The sequence below is a fragment of the Labrus mixtus genome, chromosome 2 (assembly GCF_963584025.1).
Source record: "Labrus mixtus chromosome 2, fLabMix1.1, whole genome shotgun sequence".
In the NCBI taxonomy this organism is placed as follows: domain Eukaryota; kingdom Metazoa; phylum Chordata; class Actinopteri; order Labriformes; family Labridae; genus Labrus; species Labrus mixtus.
The window spans coordinates 21,102,190-21,114,796 of record NC_083613.1 but is presented as its reverse complement, the minus strand read 5'-3'; the positions used below and the strand labels follow the sequence as shown (position 1 = coordinate 21,114,796).

The window sequence follows — 12,607 nt, the reverse complement described above, 5'->3', positions numbered from 1 at the left end:
ACCGAGGGCTCTATCTGCGTGTGTGTGTGTGTGTGTGTGTGTGTGTGTGTGTGTGCGTGTGTGTGTGTGTGTGCGTGCGTGCGTGCGTGCGTGTGTGTGTGTGTGTAGTGTATTTACTGGTTGTTTGGAGAAAACAGATAGAGAGCCCACTCTTCATGCTCCAGGCACCACTGTGGTTCATATGGCTCCAGAATCTTCTTCAGCTTCTTACATAAACTCTGAAGGGAACAAACAAACACACACACACACACACACACACACACACACACACACACACACACACACACACACATTTATTTGCATAAGAAAGAAAATGAGCTCACCTACATGCACCGATATGAAGGAATATGGCAATAACTTACATAGTTCAATTCATCCAAAATGTTTAAAAAGAACAAAAATTAAGCAGGCTATCTGTTGTAGCATGAATTCAAATCAAAACTAGGTTTTCAAACAATGTTAACCATGTTAATTCCAGCCTGATATTAATTTGAAATAAGCTCATTAAAATTTTTCAAAGTAACACAAGTGTCTAAGGTCACAGAGATTGGAATTCATGCCCTGGCAAGTTAATTAGCAGCAGCTTTTCAACTTTTGCGCACAGCTAAACAAGTTCTTTATTTACTTGTGTTGACTGAAAATAACCAAAGCGTGACTATTAAAATGTTATTTTTTTTGTTTTGACCTCAACATAAACCACTTTGATATATTTCCTTCTCAGGTTTGCACATAAAGAGCTGCACCTCCTCAATCTCCTCGTCCTCCTGGTCACTGTTGTAATGTGTGGTTAGCGGAGCGTCGTCATAGCAGTGGTCAGAAGGGTGAAAGGAGGTGCCGTTGCAGTCAGCCTGGTGGAGCATGGGAACCTGCAGGTACTCGGGCTGGTCCAGAGACTGCTCCCTGCTGCTCGAGATGGAGCTGGTGTGCGTGTCAGACAGCAGGGACTCCATCTCTCCTGACTGGCTCTTCCTGTGGAGGCTGGGGGCTCGGCCTATGCTGGTCCAGCTGGAGCGACGGCTCTCAGGCCCGCTGTCCCACAGAGACTGTGAAGACAGCTGCGGAAAAACAGTAACAATTAGTTAAAAATTTCTGACAGATTTAAGATGCCATGTTGCCATGATTTGGAACAATGCATTGACGATGGATTTTGTCTGGATTTTATGCTCTACCAGCCTGCACAGGAGGAGAAACTTGAGGGATGTACAATTAATCAAAATACAACAATGATTTTAAATAATAATATCTGTGGGATCTCTTTCTCATATGACAACAATTCTGTCAAATAATTATTAGCAGGAAGATCGGTTGCATTAAAACAAACACTCCTAGTTTCTGCCAAAGATGCATAAACAAACAACATACAGGCATTTCTTAAAATTACAAACAGATTGAAGGAGGAAGTGGCAGGACATTATTTCATTTTATTTAACAGTGTAAATAGATCCAACGTGTGTGAGAGAGAGGAGTAAAATGCAATGACAGGAGAAGCTTATTAGGAAGTCACAGAAACCTGAAATTATGTCAAGAGGAACAAATGAAAAAAATGTGATTGTACTGTGACGTGCATGTGCTTTATAGGAAGCACTGCAAATTAGTACAGTCACTTGAAATGGCACAAAAAAGGTGAGGCAAAACTTCAGTGGAAAATCCCCACCGCTAAGCTCTCAAACATCCACAGCTGGAGAGAACACCAACACTGACAGCATCATGCCGCCAATTAACAGGCAGCGACAGTCGAAAAGAGCAGCAATGCGTGCGCTTGTGCCTGCACTGCACAGGTTACACTCTCTGTCACGCCTCGAAAACCACATTCTTCTCCTTCACCGTGTGATCAGAGCTGATAGGACACTTTCCTGGGTCCACTCGTGCATCAGACACATTTACACACATAACTAAGACAGTCAATAGAAAAGATAACCAGTCAGACTCAATTAGGCTGTAGACTAAATATTGTTGGAACCTGGCTCGACTAGCGTATATGGGTCAAATCTGTGCTACACAAAACAAAGAGGACCCATGAAAACCTCATTACACACAAAAAGGACAAACAGAAAACAAACCAATACAACCTGTGCAAGGGCATAGTTGTGACATCCAAGGCAGCTACTATTCTAAGGACATCTAACACCATCCAGTATTTATTTCATAATCCACCAGTCATGATAAACCCAATCTGGCATTTCCTCAATTACATCAACATTTGTCTTTCAGTGAGAGGAAGGCTATATGACTCAACTGATAAACAGTAAGCGGTAGTAATGTGCCAAGGAAAAGAAGACCATGTGCCAGGAAAAAAAAGTCTTTGACAAGCAGACTGCCAGCTAATACAATGCTGGTAACAAAATACAATTTTTTTCAAATGTTTTATGAAGAAGGAAATGCACTTAGTGAAGAGCTAGGTTTTAAAACTAGCCGAAAAAGTGTGTCTCTTTTGTTGAGACACACTAAATGTGAAAACAACAAAATTCTGCCTGGTGGTACCTTAAAATATCACTTTTTAGGTTGTTATGCTTCTCCTCATTGAAATTAAAAAAGTCTGGGTTTTTTTTCCACAGACAATAAACTGAGCTAAATTTGTATTCAGGTCCTCATCCAAGGTCTTTGAGTTTTCTTCCAGTGAAGTCCTAACAACTGTTTTGCTCGCAAAAGCACCTCTTATCAAATATAAATCATTGTCTGCTTTTTAATTTTGTTAACTTGCTCCGTTTGAGTTCCTCACTTCATCAACTTTATTAAAGATATATAACTTGGCAATGATTTTTATAAAAGCCCGGGACCCAGACTCACCGTTGACCTCCGCTCAATGCTGTTGATCTCCATGGAAGCAGCGCTCGCCCGGCGTGACTGGCTGGAGTTTATGGTGGGCGTGGCTGCAGTGTGAGTGATGACGGGCAGAGGAGGCTGTTGAGGGGGGGGCATGGAGGCTTTTGGGTTCAGGAGACCATTGGGGCTCAACATCATTGCTTGTATTTTGAGCTCTGTAGAAACACACAGGCAGACAAACATTTTCACATGTGAACGTTTTCATTTTCAACCTGTTGCTACAACAAAAGACAAAGAGATGATTCCTTGTTTATTTTATTTGAGGAACTTTCTTCCATCCATCCATTTTATAAACCCCCTGCCCCTTTTTGGGTAACAAGGGGCTGGAGGGTTCATTACTGTCAAGGAAATATCTAATTATTTACAAAATGTCAAGACTTTTTTTTTTATGCACAATTTATAATCCAATGAAGATTTGAAAATAATTAAATGAAGTAAATCATTTAAAGTTAGCAGAATTCTCTCTGACAGAAAATGTAGCAATCTAAAAAGTTGGAAAGTATCCAAATATTTTTTGGAGCTTTTGGAGTCTTCTTTAAAAACAGGTGATGGGATAGAAAAGACTACAGACCTTATGGCCAACAAACAGTTACACTAAAGCTGCTTTTCCATTGCATGGTCCTAGAGGTGACCTCATACAGTCGAGTACTGGACAATTCGTTCGTCAGTCAACTGCCAGTTTCATAGTCGAGCACAATGATAATTCCATTCCTCCTATATGGGGATGTCTAGTGTCTGATTTTAGATAGATTAGTCTGTTTTCTCCAAATAATTCATGACTCATAGCCTACAACATTCCAACAAATTGACAGCCTAAAAGATAGCCTGTTATTAAAAATACAAAAAGACTTCTAATGCAGTTCTGAAAACCGCTCGTACTTTAAATCAATCTCCTTAGTGGGTGCATAAAGAAGTCCCCCCGAAGTATTGATAGAAGCAGCATATCCACGTTTAGAGAATTTCATTGGCTACAAGAGACGTCAGTCATTGTCGCAGTCAAGTGCAATTGGCAGTCAGAACAGAGGCGCAGCCCCTCCTTTCAATAAAGGCTCTCATTGGTTGTTATAGGCTGACATCAAGTGTCATCAAAAGGTCAGCGGAATAGTTTTTCAAACAGTTCTCTTGATCATTATGAACTCAGGGCTGCTGTATTGGACATGTGTAATATCATTACAAGATCACCTTATATGTAGACTGCAATGCAGACTTAATTCTGGGTTTTTTTTCCAAATAAAAAGATCAAGTAGGACCCTGGTTTAGCTCAGTCAGAAGAGCAGCTGCCCCACGTACTGAGGCAAAGTCCTTTAATGCATCGGCTGCAGGTTGGGCTCCTGACCTCGGCCCTTTCACTCATGTCAATCCCACTCTCTACTCCACATATTTCCTGTCTCTCTTCAGCTGTTCTATCTAATAAAGCTGAAAGGTAAAAAAAAAAAAATAGAAACAGAAAATGAGAGTAAATGTGAGCAGCTTTATTAACTTTATTAGACCAAAGGGTTTCGGCTTGGGACCTTCATCAGGGTCATCCATAAAGTTCTAATAAAGTTAAAGAAGTTGATCTTCATACTACAAGTGTTGCTGGAGATTTTGGACCTCTTCAAACTCTTCACTGTCTGTGCACTCTGGTAGTTGGCGAAGTTGTGCCAGAAAATCCTACTCTGTTTCTTCAGTAAATGTGAGCAGAGCAGAGGGAAATGTTAGCAGTCATTCTCTGGTGTATGTTAAAGTTTGTTAGTGAATAAAGGTCCATAGGCACTCTGGGAAATCATTTTACCATTCCTGTTTGTTTGAAAAGGTTTTGTTTGTTTGTAAAATCAGAAATTAAGTTGGCCTCAAAGGTGAAAACATTGACAGAAGGAGCCAAGCTGTAATATGCCAAACAGATCCCATGGGGTAATTGTATGTGAGTGATATTTCTGTCCAAGAGTTTGTACCTGCAGCGTAGAGTTCTCTCAACTTCTCCTCATCCTCGTAAGAGAGAGATTGTCTCTCTTCATCTGCCTCAGATCTGTTTGCATCTCCCTGAAAAAACACACACACACACACGCAGCAACTGTATCAGCACCATGAACATAATCTTCATCATCATCCTTTTCCTTTTCTCGCTGTCTGTTGACTGTTGTAAAAGTGAAAAATGTGAGCTTGAGCAGAGTGAAAGACTCAGAGACAAAGGGACGGGCGGAGGGGATCTCCAGTGTTCTCGAGTTGAGTTATGTGCATGGCTTTGGCAGCGATTCCCTGTAGTCACGCCAATAAAGCTTTACTGAATTTAATTAAAAATCACGCCAGAAAGATGGAGGCAGACAGCTTTGGCAAAGGGTATCTGTGCATTTGTATGTATGTGTGTGTGTGTGTGTGAGAGAGAAAGTGACAGAGAGAGAGAGAGCGAGAGAGAGAGAGAGAGAGAGAGAGAGAGAGTGTGTTCTCTGATGCTGGAGATAAAAGATGAAAACTAAACAACAAAAGCTCACCAGCTGTGAATGGCAGGCGATATCAAACACATCCCACCCCTGGAGAGTATTTGGTGTGTGTATGTGTGTGTGTATCTAACAGCAAGAGAGAAAGATAGGGAGAAAGAGAGAAGGGGATAGATAAAGAGAGCGAGAGATAGCTAGAGAAAGAGAGGACAACTGAGGAAAAAAAGAGTGATGGATAAAGAGAGCGAGGGGAGCAGCCACACAGACAGGATGGTGGAGATTATTTCGGTGTAAGCAGCTTTGGTATCAACAGCACAACAGAGCTCAATTAGTCCCCTTCTCTCCGCCTCATTCTCTAAGTAGCTCGAATAGAAAACCCCATCTTTGCCCTTACTTCGGCTTGAAAGCCCTCCACCAAAATGGCAACTAGCAGGTTGAAGAGGACGTAGTTGCCGAAGGTCATGAGGGCGACGAAGTAGAGTGCAGCCAGCGGTGTGGTGGAGGCCATCCCGTTATACAGCACTGCGTTCCAGTCCTCCTGGGTGAGGATCTGTTGGTTGGAGGTGGGAATACATGAAACAATGTTCATACTTTACTCCAGATAGAATCCTTTTAAATATGAAGACAATACTTTAAATGATAAGAGACGCATTTATAGATGCTCTACCCCGACTGACATGTGAGAGCTGATCTGAACTGATTTCATTTATATCTCCATCTGACAATATTTTACCTCCTATCCACTTTCAAACCACTTTATTACATTTTACTATGATTGTTTGGCCCAAAAAAAGTGCTGGAAGGAAAAACAGACACACTTTGGAGGCAGGGTTGAAGGTTGTTTTGCTTTGTTTTTCTGTCATTTTGTTGTACATATACTTTGTTTATTGCTATCATAACTGTTCTAATATGTAAATGCAGATTACAAGTAGTATGCTCATACTTCCACCAAAATAAGAAATCCTGAAAGAAAACACAGAAATGAAACAGAAATACAACCATCATTAAAAGAAGCGATAGTGAGTGTAATCATGTAAAAAACTGTGTATGTATTCCTCCTTTAATATCTCATTGTCAGCTGAACAGTAACGATGCTCATCAGTGTGTAATGAGCTCCTGTGGAGTGCATGTTTCATTACTATTCCTCCCCCCTCAGCTTGCGTATCTCACCTGCCCACAGGGAGAGTTTTTAGATTTCGTAGAAAAAGTGGAGTGCAGCTCTTCCAAATTGGAGCAAATGAAATAACGTGTAAGATCATCAGCGCTAATACATGTGACAGCAGCAGCTGCCATATCACTCTCATCCCAAATAAATTAAAAGCTACATTAGACTGTAATTCATAGAGATGTTTCTAAAATGAATAGTGTTGGATGTTTATTGGTGTATGTGAGCTCATAAACGTATTCCAGGACATTTCTCTGACCTGAAACACGGTGACGGTCGCCCACAGCAGAGAGTCAAAGTTTTTCCTGTCAGGTAAAGTGTCTCCACTGTTCTGCTGCAAACCAAACTTACAGCCAAACAGATGCATACCAAGGATACTGGCAAACACAATCAGACACACATACAGACAAAAAAAAAAGAAAAACAGAGAAAAAAACATTACTTTCATTACATTTTAATTTGGATGTTAGGAAATATAATGCAGTCTGGGTGAGTAATGATGTTCTCGTACATGTTCTAATATCTATTGTAACAAAGAAGGAAAAGGTCGGTTGTAATGATAATGACTTCCGTAAGGTACAGTATAATCAGAATCATTTCAGCTGCGAACAGTTGGCTTTTGAGTCTCAGAATGCATCATCACATTTAGAGAAAAGAGGGTACCTGAATATGAATATGAAGAGCATCAGCAGCATGCAGAACGTGGCCACATTGTCCATTGTCTTCATCAGCACAACCAGTTGCCTCCTCAGTGCTGGAAGGAACCGGACCAGCTTCAAAACTCTCAGCAGTCGGAAGGTACGCAACACAGACAAGCCTCCCTCTGCCTCACCAACAATCTCCCACACACTAAAACACACACAGATAATAAACAGATCATAAACAGAAAGCAAAAGTCATACACAGAGCACCAAGGGAATATCTGTGTCCTAAAACTGAGGTGCCACTCTTCTGAAGTTGGCACTAGTTGTACCCACAAAAGCCCCCTGGCAAGGTGGAAAAAGCTTCAAATTATTTCCGTGTGGCCTGTGGCAAGTGAAAAAGGGAAATGGGCCAATGTTGTTTACAACTAACCAGCCAATAAAGAAGGTGAAAAGAGTGTGCACTGGCACAGTAAACAAGCAAAGCCTTCAAGTGCGGATACATAATTTAGCTTGTAGTACTACATAATGGAGTGAATACAGACCCTCTGGAATGGGAGAGTCCAACTAAATGGCCTCACTGCCAAAGCCAGCATCACTGTGACAGTCTCAGATGATGCAAATGCAATGCTGCCAAGGACTTTCAAATGACAGGGTACTTCCATGGCAACAACTTTCCAACAAACTGACAGCCTAAAAGATCCTTTATCAGAATCTGACCTGATGATGACAATGACGCTGTCGAAGCCGTTGTAGGGGTTCTTGAGGTATCCAAAGAGCCCAAGAGCCATGACCTTCAGCAGCATCTCCAAACTGAACAGACTTGTGAACACCATGTTGCTGATCTCCAAAACATCTGTCAGCTCCTGCGGCTGAAGAGCAGAGAGAAAAAGACGAGAGATCGATGCACAGATATGGAGCAAGAACATCGAAAAAATGGAGAAATAAACAATAACAAGGAGACCAGCAGCAAGATTGGCAGTAAAATAAACAAGTTATGAATTCTTAAATGCTACTCTAGGCAACAGTTTATGTGGATAAAGTCTCTAAGGGAAGCTGCCCCAGGATGTGAACACAGTCTAGCTTCTTCCCACAGTCCTTTGGAGAAGAGAGAGTGAATGTACTTTCATTATTTATACTAATGAAAATGCTAAGAGAACTGGTTGTCAACTTTTTGGGTGGGCCCCACTCTGGACCATAGAGGCATTGCAAGCATACAGCAGATTACAAAACAGGAATTCATCTAAATTAATAAATTAAACTTGGCTTGTGTTTTTTTTATACTTTCACATTCAAACACAATGAATATGAATATGTTACAGGGGCATTCATTGATTATTTGAACACTGTTTAATAACGCATCAACTGTTTGGATTTATCCTTGGGAATATTCACATTATATGACTCACAGTTAAAAGAGTCAATTCAGAGGGACAAAGGGCAAACTAAACTTTTAAAAAGTTGTCTGTTTAACCAAGGTCTTATATATTGTACTCTGTTTTTTTTTTTTACTTTTGGAAACATAAAAATAGCTATGGCATTGGATGGCATTCCTTTCATATCTAGAAATCAGAAATTGTGATTTATTTCTCACAAATTGATCAGACCAACAAAGCATTGCAAACATGTAGTATGTGTGTCGGATCATGCTCAGTGACATCTGCCTGACACAGAGTTACTCTCCAGAGATCAGAAAACAAGTCCCAGAGGTGTTTCAGACTGAGCTCTTCTGGCCATGTTGACTGAAATGAGGGAATGTTGCCCACTAAAATGCATGCCTTTTTATTTACACTGAATGGGTTTAGTTAATTGTGGATTTCTACAGCATAGAGAAGAAAGGTCATATCAGGCTACGAGGGAAATGTAGTCATATACTACTATGACTGAATACATTTCCATTGTTAGTTTGGGTCTCTTTAGATCGTAAAAAAGTGTTTAAATAGGGCTGGTCTTACTTAAGAAGTTAAGGCCAACCGGATCTGTCATAATGCACAGGAAATAGGCCAAATGAAATCTTTCATCATCTCCCACAGTCTAGTCTTGCATTTCAGCCAATCACAAAGTCAGATCTCCCCTCCTCCTCCTCCGTACGTCTCCAACCTATCCTGATCGCCTTTCTCACTCTGCCCTGTCTCTACACAGCTCACTCTCTCTCCCGTCCCAGGGTCACGATTTAATTAACACTTCAGGTTATGAGTTTCTCCATATCCCGATACATGTGCGCGCGCACAGACACACACACACACACACACACACACACACACACACACACACACACACACACACACACACACACACTCACACAAAACACGCTGTGATCCCATGTGTCTGCTGCTGTAAGTGTTGATTGGAGAGTAACTTCATTGACTCCACCGCACACAGTGATTAGCACATCCATTTCCAATCAACTGAAGTCACATAAACACATGTAAAATTGCACATACACACACAAAAGCATGCAGCCTCTGCACAAACATACCTGTTCGTGGTACTCAATGCCCATTGACAGTGTGTTTATAAGGATGGCAATCATGATTCCTCTGTTGAAGTATCTGCTGCCAACAATGAGATCGAGTTTGGTTCGGGGTCCCGCCCAGCAACGCTCCAACAGCCTTTTCTTTGGCTCAGACACCTGTGCATCACCATGACAGGGGCTGCTACAATGGCAGGGGCTGTTACTATGACAAGGACTGTTGCCAGGGCATGAGTTGTTGTACCCGTGCTGCTGGTCTTCAGTCTGCTCATGAACATTTTCAGTGTCGCCCAGTTGGTTGTAGTACATGCAGTACGGGCATGCTGGGGAATCTACTGGGACTTCACCTGGCAATGTTATAGCAGGATGCCCAGCACACCCACCTGGATGGACAGAAGGAGAGGTGTTACAGAAAGGTCATACATGCACAGTGACAGGAAGATTGTAAATAGTTAATTCTGTATGTTGACATTACGTCATGCAATATATATTGGCTGCTCGATATAGGAGAGCCCCTTCATTTCATTTCTAGGAGACAAAATTCAATAACATGGAAGCAACTTAGCAGTTGGGATGCTTTTGTGCAGAGGGGGAGTTCTTTTATTAGAACAGGGATGTGAGGATATGTGTGTGTGTGTGTGTGTGTGTGTGTGTGTGTGTGTGTGTGTGTGTGTGTGTGTGTGTTGGGGGGAAGGAGCTTGGAGTGAAGCAGGAGTAAGATTTCAGCGGAATTCATTAGCAAGCAGCTCGGGAGGAACGCTCCAATGACATAACAACAAATGCAAATCTTGCACGAGCAGTTCACTTGTCATCACAATTACAACAAATTCATGTTTCACTGGAGACTGATATAGTAAATCCAATCTGGCCGTTCTGTGGTGTGTGTCTTTAGACAATGTGGGCAGTGAGGAAACTTTCGGCAGGCAGACTTTAGAAAAGAAAATGGCTCTGCATTACATATGCATAAAATACACTGTGATTTTCAGCATTTGGGCCCAGCATCCCCAGTGCATGAAACAGCATACTGAATTATTTCTACTCAACTTTTTGTTCATGGGAAGTGTCCCAGATACAATAAATGTTTTAAGTGAATTTTATTAAATAATGTTATTTAACTGATTTTTTTCACATCAAGAATAGTTTTATAATCAATGATAGTACTATTCAGATTATAAACAGTTTAATGTCTTCTGAGACCGGAGGAGCTCCTCAGAGTCTGAGACAATAAGTGCAAAACCGACCAAAGAGTACAGTCTAGACCTGCTTTTTTATTTTAAGTGTCTTAAGATAATATTTGATATGAATTGGCGCTACACGAATACAATTGAATTGACTGATTGTTTTATATTTTTCAGGCAAAATGTGTAAATTCAGACTCTATAGCTGTCAGCGCATTCACCATATCCTCACAGCTGAATCGAAGCTGGCCCGTTCTTGTATTTGTTGACAATGAATTATAGCGTTAAACATTCATCTATAAATCTGTTTGTTAAATTATCAGTACACAATCCAGATAGAAAACTGTATTTTTATCATCTGGCTTAAATTGATAAAGGTGATTTTCTTTTATTAAATTTTTTTATTAAAAGATTTTTTCTCTTTCAATAATTGTCATCAGAGCGCGGGATTTATGTCCCAGCCCCCATGTGTGAAGACTTTTGGGTTAAACTCCAATCAGCAGATCGTTCCAATCAACACTGTCTTATCATTTTTTCCAACTCAAGCCACTGTCCTACATATGAAGCCATAGCTTGGCTATGGGCTTCGGGTGGTCCCGACAACATCATTCATTCATAGAGACTACAAACCATTAATGGAAGACGTGCATTGGAAACCAGGGCTGTGAAATTTGCAAAGTGTGTTGTGTTTTCAGAGTTTGGCCTATACCCAGGATTAAGAAAATCAGGATATCTTGGGAGTCTCCAGCTATAATCTGAAAATCCATTTTCACTTTCTCTGTGTAAGTAAATTCTCCAATTTGATGGAAGAGGAGTTTTATCAAGCACCCTTTAAACCCTTCACATCCGGGAAATCAACAACTTTAAAACCTTAAGGACCAACTGGGAGCTGTGAGTGGACATTTCAGGTGTTTTCTAAGTTCTTAGGTCAAAAATGGTGTACGGTTTACTCAGAGTAACTTAAACAGGTAACATTAAAGAAGATGCTCCTGCTAAATCTGTGAAAAACAAGTTTTAATTATGCTTTGGTTAACCTCTGTGGCACCTGTTCATATTTTTCAAACAAGTGAAAGATTTTCCATCAAGGTTGTTATCACACGTAACGCAAAGAATAAAGGAAAGATCCCCAAAGATCTGCAAGTCATTTTCATGAGTAATCACTTCCTGACTTCCACATCGTGTCCTTTATCTGCCCTCAGACTTCAGGGAATCAAAGCATGTTACACAGGGAGGAGATCTGGATAGAAAGTACATTCAGATAGAACTGATGTGGGATCAGCTGTCTGGAGACTTAATCTAAATGTTATGCTCTAATTCCATGCATGTATTCTCTTCTTTAAAGAACTGTGGTTTTAGGCATGAAAACATCTGTCACATTGTTTTTATGGAGTATGCATCTGTTCTTGATGTGTGTATGCCTGTTTTTTGTCTTTTACACATTTAGTCCCTTATTCTCCATATTCAGACTTCAAAAAGGCCATGGGACTACAATTCCCTGGTGGGATCTTATGTAAGAGATACACAGATGTGTTGACTCTGGGCTAATTACCTGAAAGTATAAAAACACCACTGTGCTCTTGCTATCTGTTTTGCCATGTAAACCTGATCAAGGTCTATGACTGAAAGCTTGCCAATGAAATAGGAAAAAAACGGTGCAGACTTAAGCCTTCTGAAGTTCCCCTTCTTTCTTATTATAATGCTTTGAGCACAAAAAAAACGTAATTTAATTCACCTCTGCAGTGACAGAGGCATCAGAGGTCTGTGATCTGCATGGCTTAATGTGACTGAGGGGAAGTGAGGGGGGGAAAGCGCTTTTTTGTAACTTGGGTTACAAGCTGAACCAAAAAGATTTTCTCAAAGGACTGAATGAAAAAAAAAATATATATATATATACATAAACCTGCATTTCT

General features: G+C 40.7%; 1 protein-coding gene across 2 annotated transcripts in view; it reads right to left on the bottom strand.

Annotated features, from left to right (window-relative positions):
- Positions 1-12,607, bottom strand: part of LOC132988430 (voltage-dependent T-type calcium channel subunit alpha-1G-like) — a 35,081-nt gene that overhangs the window by 14,811 nt on the left and 7,663 nt on the right. For both annotated transcript variants that reach the window (XM_061055843.1, XM_061055835.1), the window contains exons 8-16: positions 9,526-9,902; positions 7,767-7,918; positions 7,069-7,254; positions 6,665-6,782; positions 5,635-5,790; positions 4,758-4,845; positions 2,788-2,978; positions 744-1,055; positions 118-218 (exon numbers count right to left, since the gene is read on the bottom strand). In XM_061055843.1, coding sequence (XP_060911826.1) covers positions 118-218; positions 744-1,055; positions 2,788-2,978; positions 4,758-4,845; positions 5,635-5,790; positions 6,665-6,782; positions 7,069-7,254; positions 7,767-7,918; positions 9,526-9,902 — 1,681 coding nt within the window. The remainder of the gene's footprint in view (positions 1-117; positions 219-743; positions 1,056-2,787; positions 2,979-4,757; positions 4,846-5,634; positions 5,791-6,664; positions 6,783-7,068; positions 7,255-7,766; positions 7,919-9,525; positions 9,903-12,607) is intronic.